This window comes from Pteronotus mesoamericanus, unplaced genomic scaffold (genome assembly GCF_021234165.1).
Source record: "Pteronotus mesoamericanus isolate MK-2021 breed Mesoamerican mustached bat unplaced genomic scaffold, CSHL_Meso_final scaffold_54, whole genome shotgun sequence".
In the NCBI taxonomy this organism is placed as follows: domain Eukaryota; kingdom Metazoa; phylum Chordata; class Mammalia; order Chiroptera; family Mormoopidae; genus Pteronotus; species Pteronotus mesoamericanus.
In genome coordinates this window covers 40,661,783-40,674,621 of record NW_026555321.1, presented here as the reverse complement: position 1 = coordinate 40,674,621, position 12,839 = coordinate 40,661,783, and the positions used below count along the sequence as shown (strand labels likewise).

The 12,839-nt window shown below is 40.9% G+C and overlaps 1 protein-coding gene across 2 annotated transcripts in view; it reads left to right on the top strand.

The window, feature by feature from the left end:
* The window catches only part of ARHGEF3 (Rho guanine nucleotide exchange factor 3), a 315,180-nt gene that overhangs the window by 290,963 nt on the left and 11,378 nt on the right, over window positions 1-12,839 (top strand). For both annotated transcript variants that reach the window (XM_054595578.1, XM_054595579.1), the window contains 4 exons: window positions 1,327-1,389; window positions 3,024-3,120; window positions 3,279-3,355; window positions 8,003-8,260. In XM_054595578.1, coding sequence (XP_054451553.1) covers window positions 1,327-1,389; window positions 3,024-3,120; window positions 3,279-3,355; window positions 8,003-8,260 — 495 coding nt within the window. The remainder of the gene's footprint in view (window positions 1-1,326; window positions 1,390-3,023; window positions 3,121-3,278; window positions 3,356-8,002; window positions 8,261-12,839) is intronic.

The following is a 12,839-nucleotide window of genomic DNA, read 5'->3' as shown; positions in this document are numbered from 1 at the left end:
TAATCCAAAGCCCTTGGTCTTCACAGAGATACTCTGTTGTCCCACCACAGATAACTGACTTTGGCATATTCTAGTGTGGGGTTCTGTGATTTTCCTCTTCTGAGGGCCACATTTGGTCAGTCAGGCAGTCAGGCCTGTGTGCGTGAGCTCTAGTAAAACAGACGTACGAGGAAATCTGGAGGAAGGTCCAAGTAAAGGATAGCTAATTATATTGTGCCAATCCATATGCTGGTTTTGATAATGCTCTATAGTTACGTAAGATGCCACCACTGAGGGAAGCTGAGTAATCCATGTACTGGTCCTTTCTGTACTATCTTCATAACTTCTCATGTGAGTCTCTAATTATTTCAAAATATAAGGTTAAACAGAATGGAGCATCTGGAGGGCAGGGCATGGAGGCTTTACTAGGCCTTGGGAGGAATACCATGTACTGGCCCCCAGTGAGTGTTGCTCCTCTACCAGCTTTGCTGGAGAGCACACTTGTCCTGCACCCCACCATCCCCAAGCATGCAGGGCATTCTCCATCCTGCTTACTTCTTCCCTGTGGTCTAAAGAAATATGTTGTCGTTTGATAATGTAACGTTTGCCAACAGTTTAGAGTCCTGGAGGAGAGTGAGTGTTCTGCACACCATAACTCTTAAATTATGATAGCTTAAAAGAGCGAAATTAGAAATGGTCTCTTTACACGCTCTTACACATAGCTGGCTTCTATAATTTTATTTATTGTACCGTGTAGGGGTGAGAAGTAATTTAGAGTGAATTAACTTCACCAGACATTAAGAGTGATAAAATAATAGAATCTTCCTATAATCCCAGCCTTAGGACAATGGCTGATAGGAATAGGGCTTTCTGTTGATGTTCACCTTTTGTTGAGTAGAAGGAAGACAAATTATTATGGCCCAATTAATAATATTTCCGTGTCCATCATTGAGAACAACAGACCCTGAATCACTTATTATGATTGCGACTCACAACAAACTCCTACCTGTGACTCAAGCTGTAACTATTGGCTGCATCCAAGTCCTACAACATGAAAGATGACTCTAATGGGAAACATATGTGGTACCTCTTTATCCCACAAATAGATGAGCACATTATCTATTTTAAAAAAAGATATTTTTTACAAAAAGATATTTTGCAGTATCTTTCCTTTGTAGCTTTTAGCCACTAGATGCATTTGCAGCAGGTTAATTTAACTTTTTAAGAATCCTTTTAAAATGCTTAAGAAGTAAGTAGATTTGGAGCTTTGAGCACTGGACCAGCACTGTTTGAATTCATTCTCATAAATTAAAAATTTCAGTGGATATGTTTTTTGTTTTCTTATAGGCGATCTTTGAGCTTTCCCAAGGAGAAGAAGATTTGATAGAGGACTTGAAATTGGCAAAAAAGGTAAATTTAAATCCAGTGGTCATTTGGGTACCCTCATATTTCTTTTTCTCTAAGTAATTTCACAATTCCAAGATTGTGCTTTATGAGCACTCTTTATAACTAAGGTCATCCAAACTTGAGAAGAACCTGCACAAACCAAGGAGTGGGGAAAATGGCTCAAAACAAGAAGGCCCTCTGGACCTGACACCTTGACGGCTTCTCCTCTGCATGTTTCTAATGTACCTCAAAGAATACTTCAGTTTAATCAGAAAGTGTTCGTGGAGGCCTGGCTTTACGTATATTTTGTTGTCCTGAAATTTCACGGGCATGGCCTCCTTAGCCACCAGAGAGAATGTGTGGATGGTCCGAAACCGGAACTGTATGTTAGAAACAAAGTCATTTGAATCTCATAAGTAGATAAAATGGTTAAGTGAGTCAATTGCATACTGTCATGTAAGCTAGGGTCTTTTATATGGCAATATGTTTTTTCATTACATTGTGTATGGGAATGTGGATGAAACTCATGCCTTGTAGTGTGTATAGTCTTGACAATGAACCTTCCTCAAAAACCTCCAGCAACCCGTTCCCTCCCCACCCCTCATGGAGGCTAAAATCCAAATTTCTTCATCTGATATTCACAGCCTCCTCAAAGAATCACAGGGTTGGAAAGATGCTTCCCTTGTTTTAAGTGTTCTTTAGTCCAGCTTTCTGCTCATATGAAGTTCCATCTGTAACATTACTGAGATATGGCAGAAACTGAGTTTTAGGCAGGGTGGGAAGAAGAGGAAGATGGGGAGGACATTTAACTCTAGGAGTTGTCTGGCTCGTCATAGGTACAACGCCTCCTTCCTCCATCAAGATTTCCCAAACCCACGGACCTTTAAAATGTTTCACTGCCATCCTTTTGCTTATGGTGGTCCTACCTTCCTAGAAACCCTTCCCTTTTCTTTCAGCCATCCATATCTACTCATCCTCTAAGAATGAGCTCAAATCTCAATTTATTCTTCAACAATATTTACTGCCTTTCTCTATGCCAAACAGCTCATCTTTATAATCTCCCTTGACCACTCCAGCTTTAATTCCCTGACCCTCTAGATTTGATAAATTATGATTTGATAAATTTTCACTGCCATGTGACATCTCATAGTTATAATCTTGAACTATTTTTTGAACATATATTTAATTTTCCATGTGTTTTTCTTATCTTTCCAATTAGCTTTATAAATCTCTTTGAAGGCAGGGACTGTGTCATCTGAGCCTACGTATCCTATTACAGTGCCCTGGGAATAATCATATGTTCTTATTGTTTAACTATCCTTAATAAGAGGTGGTAATAAAGTTAATTTTTAAAACATACAAATCAAATCTGCTCTATACTTAAGATTTGTGCCCTTTCTAGATGTATGGTATACTAGAAGAAAAAAAGCTTTGTAAAAATCTGCTTGGTTTATCAACAACCGTGAAAAGCTCAGGCAGTGCTGGATTCCCCTGTGCTCCAGCCACACCCATCTGCTGTTTCTGCAGCATTATGGGAGAAGCTGTTGGGGAGAGCCAAATATTTTGTTATTCTGTAGGGCCTCTCAGAAGCCATTTACATTAACAACTTACTTCCTCTGATTTAAATGTTTGTTTCCATCTCTGTGGTTCTTGTGCAGGCCTATCATGACCCCATGCTGAAACTCTCCATAATGACAGAACAGGAGTTGAATCAAATTTTTGGAACACTGGACTCTCTAATTCCTCTACATGAAGGTATAAGTTTGTTCCCAGAATGAGTTTTGACTTGTAGCCTTAATTGAGTTGCCTTATACAAGTCATGATTATGTAATAATGTGAGTAACCCAGAATCTACTTCCAGCCTTGTTCATATTTAAATGCCTAACAAAATATGCATTCTGTTTGTTTACCAGACCTCCTTAGTCAGCTTCGAGATGTTCGAAAGCCTGATGGCTCCACTGAGCACGTCGGTCCCATCCTTGTGGGCTGGGTAAGAAAAGTTCTCTGGTCTTGATTGAAGATATCAATATTCTATATGGAGTTTCATTTTAGCTAGGTTTTTAAAAAAATTAACAAACATTGGTTTCACACTAGAAAAAAAAATAAAATAGCAAATTCCTAGTGAAACTTCCCATTGTAGTTAGGCTTTATATCTTAAAGCATGGAATCAATTTTTTTATTACAAATTTACCACATTTAAAGATAACATGCCTTTTTGCAATAAAATAAAGTAAGATTAGTTAATGTTCAAGTCGGGCCAATTGCAAATATAATTATTAACAATTCTATCCCAGTAAAAATGTAGGGACACATGCCTGTCTATCATAAAAAAGCTTTTATCAGGCTATCAAAAAACTCTCATCGTCAAGTATAGTTTCATAAACACGGTGATAACTAAATGTTATTAATGTTTAGCATATATCTGATCCTAAGTAGCCTCAGAGGAGTCCTGAGTATTATGCTGACCTTCATCCCAATATAACTTCTTTCCTTTCCTAATTAAAGAAATCAGCCATGACCTAAATTTATGGTCCTGGTATGAATTTGTGTTTTATTGGGCACATGGGTGGTTGTTCATTTGTTTGATTCATTTTAGGCCAGTCATGTACTCTCTATCTTGCCACAGCCCCCATCACTCCTGTGGTATGCTTCTGTTTCCTTCTGTGAGTGCTTGAGTGCTCCACTCCTGTTCCAGGTGTTTTCCATTCGTTATGAAGCAGGCAACAGCGACAGATCACTTGGATGACTTCTTCCAGACAGGATTAGGTCTCTCATCCCTCCGTCCCACACAGTGGTCTAGAAAAATAGGCAGATAGTGCCCCAACAACAAGTATTAGAGTCATTCCACTGTTTGGAGAGTGTTATGAAGGTTATAAATTCTACTCATCATGTGAGTTCTCTTTATCCAGTTCCATTTTTGTTTGTATTTTAACCTCCCTAAAACCCTCTAATTCCTAAGTTTTGACATTGATCTCTTACATTAACTTATGCTTCTCAATTACTGCGTTGCTCCAGAACTTTGAAGGTTTCATGACTTAGCTAGCTTTAGTTCAGGAGTCAATTTTAGCACTGGGGCTGAAATATCCCAAGGGTATCTGAAAGGCAAGCAATGTTCTAAGATGAATAATTTAGAAAATGGGCTTTAATATTTCAGGAGAGGTCATTCATCTTATATTTTTGACTTTCATTTTATTATAAGCATCGGTAGATGTTTTAACTTCTTTAGCCCACAAAGAAATTTTTCTAAAGAGAGCCATACAGCTAGAGACAGAGAAGGTGTAATGAGGAGAAAGGGAGTGCTTCACTGTGCTTCACCTTCTGAGTGAGCAGACTGCTTTGATGGGAGCCAAGGGCCCAGTGAGGCCGCACTCCAGAATTAGCCTGGCGACTGCTCTGTTTCTGATGAGGTGGCAATATAGAACTACATGGTTTCCTTAGACACCGATATACAAATTTGGTTTGTACCACAAGCAAAAGTATAGGCATTTGCTTTGTGATTATTTTTTTCCTGAAAGAAATGTGTGGGCTTTTATTAGAAACTTGGTTTGATCTGAGGGGTAGCTTTTTGCAGTCCTTTTCTGTACATACCCAAAGGAAATGAGGCCATGCTGCTCATTGCTCTCTGGATCCTTCCGACATCAAATGGGGACTTGCAGCTTGGGGAGCAGCCTAAAATTAAACAACTGGCCCATTGTTACCAGTCCCCATGAGAAATGGTCCTTATTTATCAGACCTGACGAGCTATTAAATGTTTTCCCTCTTTTAACTGCAGATGTGTTTGTGTGAGTGGGAACTGTAAACCGAGGGGTACATCTGTTTGAGTTCTGGTCTTTTTTACAGAACAAAATAAACATCTTACTGGACTTTGAATGAGAAAAGTCAGAGCCCATTTGACCCATGAAAAATTGATTTATTTCCCCCCAAAGGAAAAGTGCTGGGGGTGGGGGGGACTTTTTAAACAAGTGAGCCTCCCAAGTGAGTTAGCCCTGGCCAGTCCTTTTGACCTTAGAATGAATCAATTACTTTTACTTTGAAGACCTTAAACAGAGTGGTGATTTTCTTTTTTCAGGGAACCACCCTGGTCACTGAGAATCACTCTCCCTGATGGGTCAGCCTGCCCTCATAAGCCTCCTCGGTCATAAAGAAACAACTTCCAAAGTGACTTATCTTCGTGCTAACATTTTCTCACTAATAAAATAATTTATAAGCTCTTCAGAGCAGCAAGTTCTCATGTTAATTTGGGTTCTAATTAAATTTTAATTCCAAAGAGAGAGGAAGGGTACATGGAAGCATATAGATTTGTTCTGTCACTTTTCACAATGTTAGGGAGATAGAAAGAATTTCTAAAAAAAAAAAAAAACCCTGAGAGTTTCCCTTATAAATTCTTTCTTGAGGGATGGTGAGTTCAGAGCTTTGGGGGTGGGGTGAGGAGAGAACATACTTCAGACTGGTTTTGTCTCCAGCTGAACAAGTAGTTTTCCTTCTCTAAATCACAATTTCTCCAATAAAAATATTCTAGGGATTAATAATAATAATAATAATAGCTACTACTTACTGATTCTTAACCAGGAGCCAAGCTCATGCTACATTTTTTATCTGCCTTATTTCATTAAAGGAGAGGAGGGCATTAGTATATGCATTTGGCAAGCAGAGAAATTGAGGCTCAGAAGGATCACCTTCCTAGTAACTGTCTGAATTTGGCTTTGAACATGATTCTCCCAGATTCCAGGGTCTGTCTTCTTAACCACTGTGCTATCACCTCTTGCATTTCATATAAGTACATGTGTATGTAGTTGGGAATCAAGATGTGTACATTTTTCCTTTCCAATTTAGTTACAGGTCACTTGTGGTCTTCTCCAGTCAGTGGCCTAAGCCAGATAGCCTTTCAGGTCATGCTCAGGAAATGAGCACCCTGTCAGGTGTGAACACAGGACCAGAGCTGGGTTTGGTTGCCATGACAGCAGTGGCGGCAGGATCACAGAGAGCCATGGCCCATTGGATAGTGAGCAGCAGTGTCTTTGGGGGTTTCTCACTAGTTTACATCCGATGATTACTGCTGATTGTCTCTCCATAATGAAAACATTGGGCATTTCCAGGTCTCTTTAAAAGGCAAGGAAGTGGAAATGAAATTGGTAGAGCCTGAGGCTCATTTTAATTAACTCTGAAAATCTAAATTACAAGCCACAATACCACATCTGGAGGGGGGTGTGTCTGGACCAATTCTCATTACTTTCAAATACAAGGTTGAGGGAAGAATTTCTGCAGTTCTTTTTGACACAAATAGAGGTTCTTCATAACATGTAAGGAAGGTAGACATTTCCAAGGAATGTTAAACTCAACGATGAACATCCTTGGAATCTTTTTCTGGTTTCAGTCATTGAGGAAATAATTTCAGTAAGAGGTGTAAAAGAAGCAGCAGGATACTTAAACTTTGACCCATTGTTCAGACGCTGCCACAATTTATTTTTAAGCTGTGTTCCCAAACCATCAAATATTACCTAATCTGGTAATCCATTAACATTAATTTATTTGTTCATTCAGAAAATAAACTTTGCTCTGCAGTAGGCCCAGTGCAAAGTACTGAGGATGCAGAAATGTCTTGCACTGAATCCCCCTGCAGAGCAGGTGTTGTGGTAAATGTGGCTTTGTAATCCCAGGGAGAGACACACAGCAGGGCCATTAACTGCATTTTTTTGCTTCAGTTAACTCTGGAAGCTGACGGCCATGCATTAGGATGCATGGTCTTGGGTGCCACTAAGAAGGAGGAGTGGAAAAGGGAGATGAGCAGCCCTTTCCCTGAGTCTCTGACTCCGTGTTTGCGTGATTTGACTGATGGAACGTGTCAGAGAAATTAGTATTTTACTGGAAGGGAGATAGTGGAGTTAGAATGTTCCAAAATCTTTAAGCTTAAATTGCTCTTTGCATGGTATTGTGATGTTAACCATTGGGTAGAGCCAAGGATGATTTCTGGCCTGTCAGAACTAATTTAAAAGATTTTACTAAATGCTTCCCGCATCTAATTTTTTACTAATTATACTTTTGCTTTAAGTTCTTGGCATTCTTTATAATTGGTCTGCCTTAGACTCAGTTAACCTTTAACATAGAGGCACTTGCACCAAGCCGTGCCAAGGGCCGGGCTGTGGAGTCTGAATCCTTTCTTTCTTTTCATGCCAGAGTCTTCTACAAATGTATCCTATGAATAATTTTAAAAGAAATTCTTTTTTTTTTTTTTTTTTTTTTTTTTTTTAAGTAGGAGGCTTTCCCCTCACCAGATACTTTTGGAAGTTTAGGAAAATCCTAAAGTATATGCATATTCAATAGTTTTAGTTCTTTGGTTTCTAGTTTAGATTGGCCAAAATGCAAACAATGTAGGACAGGGGTCTAAACAATCAAGAAAATAAACATGTAATTAAGAGAATTAGTTTTTGCAAGCAAACCAGCGCCTGAAAAAACTGTTCATTACTTGCCATTTTGAAGATTCCATTGGTCTGTGTCCTCCAGCATTGCAGATAAAGGAGTGCTGGCCAGGCCTGGAGACCAGTTAGGTTTTGTTAGGAGACCAGTCCGAACAAGTGATGTTTGCTTGTAGCTTCAGTTATTTTAACACTCCAACCTTCTTCTGACGTTTCTTTCTTAGCTGCCTTGTCTCAGCTCCTATGACAGCTACTGCAGCAATCAAGTAGCTGCCAAAGCTCTGCTGGATCACAAGAAACAAGATCACAGAGTCCAGGATTTCCTCCAGCGATGCTTAGAATCCCCATTTAGCCGCAAACTAGATCTCTGGAATTTCCTCGATATTCCAAGAAGCCGCCTGGTAAAATACCCTCTGCTTCTCCGAGAAATCCTGAGGCACACACCAAATGATAATCCAGATCACCAGCACCTGGAAGAAGCTGTAAGTTTGTTTCTTTCTCTCTTGCCTTGATATTTTCCCCATGTAATGGTAGAGAATTAGGTAAATGGGTGAGTGAAGGGTCTTTGGGTACATGGGATTCAGGAATATTGGGTTCCAGACTTAGCTGTGCCATTGACTATGTTTTGATTTTGCAAGTTACTTCTCTCTCTCACTCAATTTCCTAACCTATAAAATATAGTCTTTACATGAAATGCACTCTGAGGTCCCTTTGTGTGTTTTTTAATTTTATTGATTATGTTATTACAGTTGTCCCAATTTCCCCTCCACCCAGCACCCACCACTCCCTCAGGCAATCCCCACACAATTGTTCATGACCATGGGTCATGCATATAAGTTCTTTGGTTACTCCATTTCTTATACTGTACTTTACATCTACATGGCTATTCTGTAACTGCCAACTTGTACTTCTTCATCCCCTCACCTCATCTCCCATTCCCCCAAACACCCCTCCTATCGGGCAATCATCAAAATGCTGTCCCTCCCCATGATTCTGTCTCTGTCCTTCTTGTTTGCTTAGTTGGTGTTTTTTAGATTCAATTGTTGATAAATATGTATTTATCACCATTTTATTGTTCATAGTTTTGATCTTCTTCTTTTTCTTAAATAAGTCCCTTTAACTTTTCATATAATAATGGTTTGGTGATGATGAGATTCTTTAGTTTTTTCTTGCCTGGGAAGCTCTTTACCTGCCTTGATTCTAAATGACAGCTTTGCTGGGTTAAAGCAGTCTTGGCTGTAGCTGTCTGTTTTTTGTGACTTTGAATATTTCTTGCCAATCCATTCTAGCCTGGAAGGTTTCTTTTGAGAAGTCAGCTGACAGTCTTATGCAGACTCCCCTGTAGATAACTAACTGCACCTCTCTTGCTGCTCTTAAGATTCTCTCTTTATCTTTGACCTTTGTCATTTTAATTATGATGTGTCTTGGAGTGGGCCTCATTGCATCCATCTTGTTTGGGACTCTGTGCTTCCTGTACTTGCAGGTATATTTCTTTCACAAAATTAGAGAACTTTTCTTTCATTACTTTTTTCAAATGGATTTTCAATTTCTTGCCCTTTTTTTCCTCCTTCTGGCACCCTATGATGCGAATGTTAGAATGCTTGAAGCTGTCCAAGAGGCTACTTATACTATCCCCATTTTTTGTTTGTTTTTAGATTTTTTGTTTCTTGTTGTTCTGATTGGTTGTTTTTTGCTTCCTTATGTTCCAAATCATTGATTTGATTTCTCAGCTTTATTCGCTCTGCGAATAAAGTTGTTTCCCTGTAAATGCATATTCTTTATTTCAGTTAGTGTGTCCTTTGTTTCTGACTGGATCTTTTCTGTGCTGTTAAGGTCCTTACTAAGTTCCTTGAGCATCCTTTTAACCAGTGTTTGGAACTCTGCATCTGATAGATTGCTTATCTCTATTTTGTTTCGTTCTTTTTCTGGAGTTTTGATCTGCTCTTTCATTTGGACCATGTTTCTTTGTCTCCTTGTTTTGGCAGCCTCTCTGTGTTTGTTTCTATGTATTAGGTAGAGCTTCTATGACTCCCTGTCTTGATATCGTGGCCTAATGTAGCAGGTATCCTATCAGGTCCAGTGGCACAGTCACCCCATCACCCACGCTGGGTAGTCAATGCGCCCTTTGTGTGGGCTGAGTACACCCTCCTTTTGTAGTTGAGCCTTGATTGCTGTGGGCATGTCAATGGGAGGGATTTACCCAGGTCATTCAGTCAGCAAGGATTGGCTGTGAGGCGGGGTGGTGGTGCTCTGACATGGTCTGTAGCTGTCCACTGGGTGTGCAGGCCCAGGGGTGTGCCCGGTGGTGCAGGCCCACCTGTGTTTTGCCTGGGGCCACCCTGCCTGAGCTACAGAACATTCTGAGATGGCTGCTGCTTGTGTTGGGCTTGGGATGTCCATGTGAAGCCAAGCAGTGAATCTAGGCTGGCTGCCACTAGTGCCATGCTTGGGGCCACTGAACATGGGGCTGGGGGCTTATTGAGACCAGTCACCCTTGTTTGAAAGGATTTAGGAAGTTGGGAAGCTTGAGCCAAGACCAGCCATTTATATGGAAAAGCTACTGTTAACAGCTGTAAGTTGGGTGGGAAAGAGCCTCAGGGAATCTCCAGGGCTGGACAAACAGTGTTAGTCAGGTTGATGTAGTATCAGATATGCCACCTGCCGTGAGCTCTGTGGCTCTGCTCACTTTTCTGTCTGGGAGAAAGCTGTCCCCCAGCCCTCACCTTGACCCCAGCCACTTCAATTCCTCCGTGCACGACACTGGTGCCTTTCAAGCAGCCACCCTGGTGCTGGAGCTCAAAAGGAGTGAGTCTGAGTAAGTTCGTGTGTGGGTTCCTTAAGAGGAACTGTTTGGGACTCCTGAAGTTTCTTCTACCAACTCAATCCCTGCCGGTATCTTCCTAGTACTGGTACCCTGGGCTGGGGGCCCTGGTGTGGGGCTGGGACTCCTCACTCCCGAGATATCCCTCCAGAAGTTTTATCTACCACATGTGGATGTGGTTCCAACCTGTTTGGCCTTTCTACCCCTCCTACCAGTCTGGATGGATGTGGTTCCTTTAATTCTGTAGTTGCAAGACTTCCATTCAACTCGATTTCTCCTGGTTCTGAGTGAAGGTTGTTCTATTTAGTTGTCATTTTGATGTGGTTGTATGAGGAGGCGAGCCGGCACCTATGCTGCCATCTTGTCTAAAGTCCCTTTGATTCCAAAAGTTTTTTATTCTGTAACTGTGTGTTACCGTTGCTGCCAGGGTTAAGATGTCTGCAGGGATTTTAAACTGAATATCTTTGTATAGTTAGCAAATTGGAGTTGCCTTTTATCTTTGCCCCAAAGCCCGTTTTTGAAGTCAACACCCACTTAAGATTCAGCTCCCTTTGAACTCCAATTGAAGTGGGGACCTAGTCCTGCTCATCAGTGAATGTTCATTGAGATGGGGAATATGAGTTCTTCCCCAACAACAAGAGAAGGTCTAGAAAAATGGGGTCTATATCATGAGAACATTGCAAACTGTGAGCATTCTGCCCAGAGAGCTCAGTTCTGATTGTGGTGCTCTGCGGGACAGGCAGAGGAGATGGCAGGCCAGGAGGAGCAAATGGCCTGGGCAAAGGTGTGAAGAAATGACAGGACAAGTCCTACCTGCGGAATGCCACAGATCAGTCAGCCTGAGGTGGAGGGTAGTCTGAGGAAACAGTAAGACAGAAGGCAGAGGACTGGGGTTTATATCTGATTATAGAGGGTTTTAAATATCAATTTGAGAACATTTTTTCTTCGTTGTGTTTTGCTTTCTATGTATCTGAGATTCAGGGTTAAAATCCCAGCTCCATCCCTGACAAACTGTGTAACCTTGGGCACATTAGTCTTCTCATCTGTAGAACAGGGGACAGAGGAAGCAGTAACTAGGGACAGGGAGGCAAGTCGGAGGATGCTGCAGCCATCCAGGTGTGTAGTCATGGAAACCCGTTCAGGCAGGTGGCAGCAGGGATGGAGGCTAAGAAAGCAATTCACAGGGCTCATTCCCTCACTGGGTCTGTGACAGTGGCAGACATAGAATATGCATAGGTGATTTGGAAATCAGATGCCTTGAATGGGCTGAGCAAAGTGCCTATCTCTTCCCAAAGAAGGGTTTAGTAATAAGTAGTATTAACAGCAACAATAATTATAGTTAATACTTGCTGACATTTCTTGAATACCTAGTAAATCAGCTTTATGTAATTGCCTTATAGGTATGTATCTTGTGTATCCTTATAGTAACCCATGAGATAACTGTTCTTGTTAGGAATATTTTCCAGATGAGGCTTGGAAGGGTAAAATAACTTGCCAGGTCCAGAGCCAGCAAGTGATGGAATTGATGTTTCAACCTGTCAGTGCAGACTGAAAATCCTGTGCCTTTTCCACTTCTTTATGATCCTATACCATGGAACTGAAAGTTTGGCTGCTTTGAGCCCATTGCCTTTAGAATTACAGAAAGCTCTCTGGCCACCAAGCTTTGTGGAGAGGCCTCACTGGTGCAGAACTAGGCCACGTGCCTCTGTGTAGAGATAGAGAAAAATGAGAAAAAACTCTCCTGATTTATGAGGTGTCTGGCAGGCCCAATTCACACAGACCAGGCCCCCAGTCCAGCACAATAGGGGACATAGGCCCCAGGGATGAGGCCCATCTCACTTCATCACGTCTGTTTTTATTACTGGGGAGAATGCAATAGTGTTGCTTCCTCTCCATATTTCATCCTAGCCAGTGTGTGGTCTGCAGGAATGAAAACGGAATTCTCATAGAAACTAGTCTAAATAATTACTTTTCTAAAGCACACAAACCTGTTTAGAGTTTTATCGTAAAGATTTCTTCATCTTAATATGCAGCATGAAAGAATAATACTATGTGTAAAAAACAAAAACAAAAAACCAAAAAAACCCCTGTGAGCTAAAGTTTGAATTTAAAAACCGGCAGATACGACTATGATTGTTTGCAATATGAAAGAGTGCACTGATTTCCCTGGTGCATAAAAGGTAATGCCATTTTCAGAAGTTGACTCTGCACCTAGTAATTAAGGCAAATTTTGTGCATGA